The sequence below is a fragment of the Rhamphochromis longiceps genome, linkage group LG22, assembly GCF_057381845.1.
Source record: "Rhamphochromis longiceps isolate RC_006_pf linkage group LG22, R_longiceps_female_GT1.1, whole genome shotgun sequence".
In the NCBI taxonomy this organism is placed as follows: domain Eukaryota; kingdom Metazoa; phylum Chordata; class Actinopteri; order Cichliformes; family Cichlidae; genus Rhamphochromis; species Rhamphochromis longiceps.
The window spans coordinates 11614164-11620163 of NC_140577.1; the positions used below are offsets into that span (position 1 = coordinate 11614164).

General features: G+C 38.5%; 1 protein-coding gene across 1 annotated transcript; it reads left to right on the forward strand.

Moving 5' to 3' along the window:
• Window positions 1-1332: 1332 nt before the first annotated feature.
• On the forward strand, window positions 1333-5690 carry LOC146643458 (sperm acrosome membrane-associated protein 4-like). The gene is made up of 3 exons (XM_085395391.1): window positions 1333-1363; window positions 4790-4900; window positions 5272-5690. The coding sequence occupies exons 1-3, from the start codon at window positions 1333-1335 to the stop codon at window positions 5484-5486; spliced, it is 357 nt and encodes a 118-aa protein (XP_085251517.1). The 3' UTR covers window positions 5487-5690.
• The last annotated feature ends 310 nt before the right edge of the window (window positions 5691-6000 follow it).

The window sequence follows — 6000 nt, forward strand, 5'->3', positions numbered from 1 at the left end:
GGATAAATCTTAGTTAATTTGGATTTAGACAAGTGGGCCCTACGGACTACCTTGAATTGGAATAAGGAGTGGCGTGCGCAGAGTGATGTGGAACTTACCAGAGTGAGGACTGAATTCCATACGTCATCTGACATAGTTATACCCAACTCCTTCCCCCATGTGGATTTGAGGCCTTCAAAGGGAGCTGAAGTTACACTGCACAGTTTGTTATAGATGCGGAAGATTATACCTTGCCTGACAGTTGCAAATTAAGGAGCTCGTCCATTAGTTAGCAGCTCGAGCTTCTGGAAAATTGGAGAGGTGGGATTGCAAAAATTGTCTGAGTTGTAAATGTCTAAAAAAATTGATTTTTGGGAAGAATGTATTTTGCTGACAGCTGATCAAATGATGCTAGTTTATTGTGTATAACGAGATCTTTAAAGTAGATAATACCATCTCTAAACCAGACCTGGAACAAATTGTCCAAAGCTGGAGGGAGGAATAGGTGACTTGATTGGATGGGGCTTTGAAGTGAGAAATTCTTAAGATTGAAATGTTTCCTGAACTGAGCCCACACCCTGAGGGAGTGCTGAATTATCAGATTAGATGTAAAGTTGTCAATGGATAGAGGGAGAGAAGAACCCAGAAAGAAGGCAAGAAAAATATACTGAATTGAGTCTAACTCGAATCCGCTGGTCCCAGTAGTTGAGAACTCCCCTCTGACGTGGGATAATGAGCTATTTGGTCTGAAACACATGAAAGTGGAGAATCACTGGTCGCGGTTGGTCACCCGGTTTTAGCTTCGGCACTAAGGTACGGTGAGCTCTGTCAATTTCTGGAGGCGATGTGAGTATATCCCCACCAACGATTTCACAGAGGGCAGCGACGAAAAAGTCAGTCCACTTTGAGTGGATTCTGCTAAGTCAAGTATTTGTAGGTTTTTCCAAAGGCTGAGGCCTTCTAGGTCGATAACTTTGACGCCCAGCTTGGAGTTAGCCTCTCGGAGGTCACCATGTGCTTCTTTGAGCTCTTTGATCCGCTGACCTGCATCTTCTGCTGCCAGCCCAAGCGAAGACAAACGCTGGCCATGTTCATCCACTGCTAGCCCAACCTGGTCAAACTTAAAGTTGAGTAAAGGAAGACTTTAATTCAGTCTTGAGTTCTGCTGCCAGCTCCTCTTTATGTTGGGTTAACAGCGCAACAATGGGGTAGATTTTCATATTAAATGTTGCCAAAGCTTCAAACATATGTGCAAATAATTCCTTCACGCTTGTCTAAATACTGAATTTCAGACTGTTCATTCATGGTTCTGTAAATTGTGAATTATGCAAAGCTACTCTAGGAGAGTTAAAGATGAAAAAGATGGAGCTGGAAGTGGTCCTGTGTATGTGTAAAAATGATGAGAAAAATGTACTCAATGATCATCCTTTGCTCTTGTATCTGGTTGTGCAGAAGCAGTGGGTGAGAAATTTAGTACACCCTCACTGCTTCCATTTGAATTAAACAGATCGAGTAGGGTGTTGCTAATCAAATGCACTTGATTAACTGACCCCCAGCAAGTGTAATAAAAATGTAGACATTTTGGCAGTTTGCTGGTCTGGAGCTTTCAGGTCTTTGCTAACACAATGCAAGCTCCACGTTTGGTGAATAAGCACAATCAGCTCATGCCAACTGCATTGGAGGAGTGATGACTTGGGCTTGTTTTGCAGCCACAGTACTGAACACCTCATGCTCGTGCACTGCTTCTGAAATTTGCCTTAGTTTATAATCTATAAATAATGACATGGTGTAATATGTCATGTGTTGTTCTTCATCTCAGAATTGAAAATCATTTAATATATTTAAATCAAGACCTGATAAAGATCAGATAACGTTTTTTTATTATGGGCTGATACATAAACCCTACAGTAAATAATAGGTTTACTTTAATCTTACTTTCTCTTATACATATTCATCTAGCAACACTCATGTCACTCCTTGCAAACTTTATCAGTCCAGTTGACGTGTATTTCTGATACAACTCCCCCAGTGAACAAAGATATGACTGCATTGTTCGTCAAAGCAGATTTCCCACAGCTGCCGTAACAGTGAGTTCGTAGAAAAATAAAATAAAAGTTATCTTTCTGGTATTTTCACCTGCACTTCTGGAAACATCAAGATGAAAACTTTACTGTGGAGTTGTGCAGCAGTAATGACTCTGTTTGTTACAGGTAGGAGGTTTTTTTGCTTGCTTTTCTTTCTGCTTGGACTCAAATACTACTGGTTATTTTCAGAGATACTTTAAAATGTGTATATCCTGTCTTGGGAAAAACTGAAAATATGTATAAATATAAATACCTTGAACAAGTGATTTAATTTTTTACGACTTCAAATCAACAATCGAGAATATTGTTCAGTGTTTCTGAAGGGTCTGATTTCATAACCCCAAAACGTTTTTACTCGACTGTTAAAAAGTTTTACACTGCTGTTCTTCCAAATTGTTATTAGAATATCCTTAAAAGAACCAAGGTAAGTGATAATAGGGTTTTATCTGGCTCAGCTCGGGCTTTTTGGAGGGTGTCTAGGCCCCTAAGCAGTGCTGACCCATGTATAGGTAAGGCAAAGAGTCTGCATATTCCTATTTAATAGAAGCCTGTGCAGTTTCCTGTTGTTTCTGACCATCTGATAAACAAAAGTGTATTTTAAACTTGAGCAGAAATGGCTAAAGGACCATTAAGCTCATGCCACAACCCTCCATTCATAATGCCTAAGGATCACTGCTACTACTTTGTTCAGACTAACATCTGATATGGTCTTCACCGAAATTGTAGAATTCACAGGCAGTAATCTGTGAATTGTGGTAAAACGACTAATGAGTTTGATGGAAAATAAACTTTTTCATGGGTCAAGAAACAGATTAACCTGCAGCATCCATGAAGCCATAGAAAAAGGGTTTGGATCTTACAGTGAGTGATCCAGTGGCTCTGTTATGGTGTAGAGCCACTTGTATTTCTCAAATGTTTCATGAGCTGAAGAAGTTCACCCCTTTCGCAACCTACAACAATTTTTTATGGGTTATTAACAATTTTTTTAAAAGAATTGAGCGGAGTTGTAGCTAAAGTTAAATGAAGGTCAGCACGATAGCATCAGCAAACTCTATGCTGTGTATTTGCCCTTGTTTCCATGCCTGTGATTCAACCATAGGTCAGGGACTGCTCCCTTAAAGTAAAGGGCCACTAAAAATTCATACAGACATGTTAAAAGTGATCACCTTTATCCTATCATAAAAATTTTCTATTCTAATGCAGCCACTTTCTTTTAAGATAACAAAGCATGCATAGAGCTCTTAGAATCAAGAATCAATGCCTCAAAATACCAAAGCTGTTCTAGCATGATGTAATGGTCCAGCACCTCCCATAAAATAAGGTTTGTCATTTTCTCATGATGTCTGTCACCTGTTTGTAATGAAAACTATTCACAACAATTGCAGTGTTGTTAAAACCATGTAAATGTTTCCCCAGAATCACAATGAGGGCATTTAGTGCTGCTCGAAGTCATTCTGAATACTGAGAAAATGCAGGTAGAAGGACTGGTTTGTTAAGAGTTTGTCAGAAAGATGAAAGGCAAAACATTTGGGGAAAAACGATCTAGGAGGTAGATTGCAGATGACGAATAGTCGCCAAACTTAAACCCTTGACCTTTGTCATGAATTTGTGACAAAGGTGAAAGCAAAGAAATCTACTTGTGAAACAGAGTTGGAATGGACCTCCCTAATTCCACTGTAGAAAGGATGTCAGAGGATGTCACAGGTCGCAAGTGTTAGCAGGGCTAATGCAGAGAGAGACACACACACACACACACACACACACACACACACACACACACACACACACACACACACACACACACACACACATACATATATATATACCATATTTTCCGCACTATAAGGTGCACTTAATATCCTTCAATTTTCTCAAAAATCAACAGCGCGCCTTATGTATTATTGTGCTTACTGACTTCGAACCGATTTTATGTGGTACACGGTGCTCAAAAATATTTCAAAAAATGTTTTAGTATGACTTTGGTAAGCTTCGAAGCCGCACTGCTTGATGGCTTGTCAGAGCATTACGGCTACCGTAGTCGGGAGCCTCACAAAGTAATCTGGGTCCAAAACTCCGTCCAAAACACTGTGGCATCACTGAGAGTTAAAAACTGTCTAAATTCTTTCACCTTTAATAAATTGATCAATTGTGGGGTTACTTAAGTTGGACTAGCTGCTAGCTTGGACTAGCTAGCTGTGTATAATGATGTGCTACGTGATCGCTAGCGACAGAGCTATGTTACACAGCTAACTTTTTTCACTCATCAAGGGTTAAACTTCAGTCATGAAAAAAACTGGGATAATCTATCCACAATACGAGGTCAGTCAACAGCAACAACATGGGAATAGAGTAGCTGCAAGAGAATTCAACATTAATGAATCAATGGTACGGAAGTGGAGGAAGCAAGAGGAATGAGTTGAGTAAAATTTGACTTCTCTGACTGTTTTGTTTCGCTTAGTGCGCCTTATAATCCCATGCGCTTCATGGTCCGAAAAACATGGTATGTAGCTTGAATTGCTTTCTTATATAAACAGCCTGTTAACCTTGGCAGGTTAAAAAACAACTTCTGCTTGTGTACTTTGTGATAAAGGAGGTTCCTATTTTGATAAAATTGTAATTAAATGGAGTCAGATATTTGACACAGCTGATTAAAACACTTTCTGATACTTTCCAGCACCTTTTTTATTTACAGTTGCTTTTTTTGGTTATTGTTTTCTTTCCCACAGTTGAATCTCTCACCTGTGAGACGTGTGATTTTAAGATCCTTGGCTACTGCATGCACACTGATCCTGTAAATTGCACAGGATCTCAGACTAACTGCTTCACTGGAGTTGCAAGTAAGAGAAATACCCAGAACTTTCTGTGGCACAGCTACAGAGGAACTATGAAGAAAATTACATTTTGATTTCTCACAACAGTGATAAGACTTTCCACTGAATTTGTTCACTGTGTCAAAAAGCAGTTCAGACTTTTTGTCAAAGTTTCCAGCGTAGGGACATAAATCTTTTTATATTTCATTTCTTTAACATGTGCTACAAAAAACACATTTTAACATGTAATCCAAAAAAAATGTTTTACAAGCTTCAAAATATTTTATGTTAAAGTATTAAAAAGAATACATCTTAAAAACATTGAAAACATTGAATAACCTAAAACAAGCCAAAACGAGATAAACAAGTCAAACATGGACTGTCCTTTCCTCTCTCAGAGTTTACGATCAGCCTGTTGAACATCTATGAACGTGGCTGTATAGAACCAGCCGAGTGCAGAAACGAGACGGGCTCCATCTTGTATGTGAACTACACCGTCACCAGGACCTGCTGCAGCACCGACCTGTGCAATGGGGCCACCTTCATCCAGCCTGGCTTCACTGCAGCTCTGTGTGCTGCCCTGCTAGCAGTTTGGAGCCAGTTGGGTTTTTAAAGATGATGAGAAGACACAACAGAGTGTTGCTTTGAGTTTCCATTTCATAATAATTCACTTTCAAAACGTTCAATTAAAAAAAATGAGTTAAACAATATCTCTAACATGTAAGTGTCAGTGTGATGATGTAATGTGCTTAATAATCTAAACTATAGGTTTTTCTATGCAATTCTACAGTTTGATACAGTTTCAAGCCAAAATATAACAACCAGATGCATTATATTACTTGAATTGCTTTTTAATTACTTTTTAAAGCTGATTTAAAGGAAAATAAATTCTTACGCTGATTATCCATCTATTTGCTTCCACTTGTCCAATTCAGGGTCTGACTTTCTTAGAATAAACAGTTTTGTTGTAGAAAAAGAACATGACATGGGTCAAATTTAGTTTCTTTTTAATTTGGATTAAAAATTCATGACTTCTTAAGTACAATAAAGTAAAGTGCTGAAAAACAGAGTCAACGATTTTAGCTATTAAAATCTATTTCTCACTCCTGAAGTCTTTAACAAAAAAC

Bases quoted from the DNA above. Each gene is read 5' to 3' on its own strand.
- LOC146643458 (XM_085395391.1), top strand. From the start codon at position 1,333: ATGAAAAAGATGGAGCTGGAAGTGGTCCTGT. The intron at 1,364-4,789 runs GTATGTGTAAAA...TCTTTCCCACAG, and splicing joins GGAGCTGGAAGTGGTCCTGT to TTGAATCTCTCACCTGTGAG. The intron at 4,901-5,271 runs GTAAGAGAAATA...TTCCTCTCTCAG, and splicing joins CTGCTTCACTGGAGTTGCAA to AGTTTACGATCAGCCTGTTG.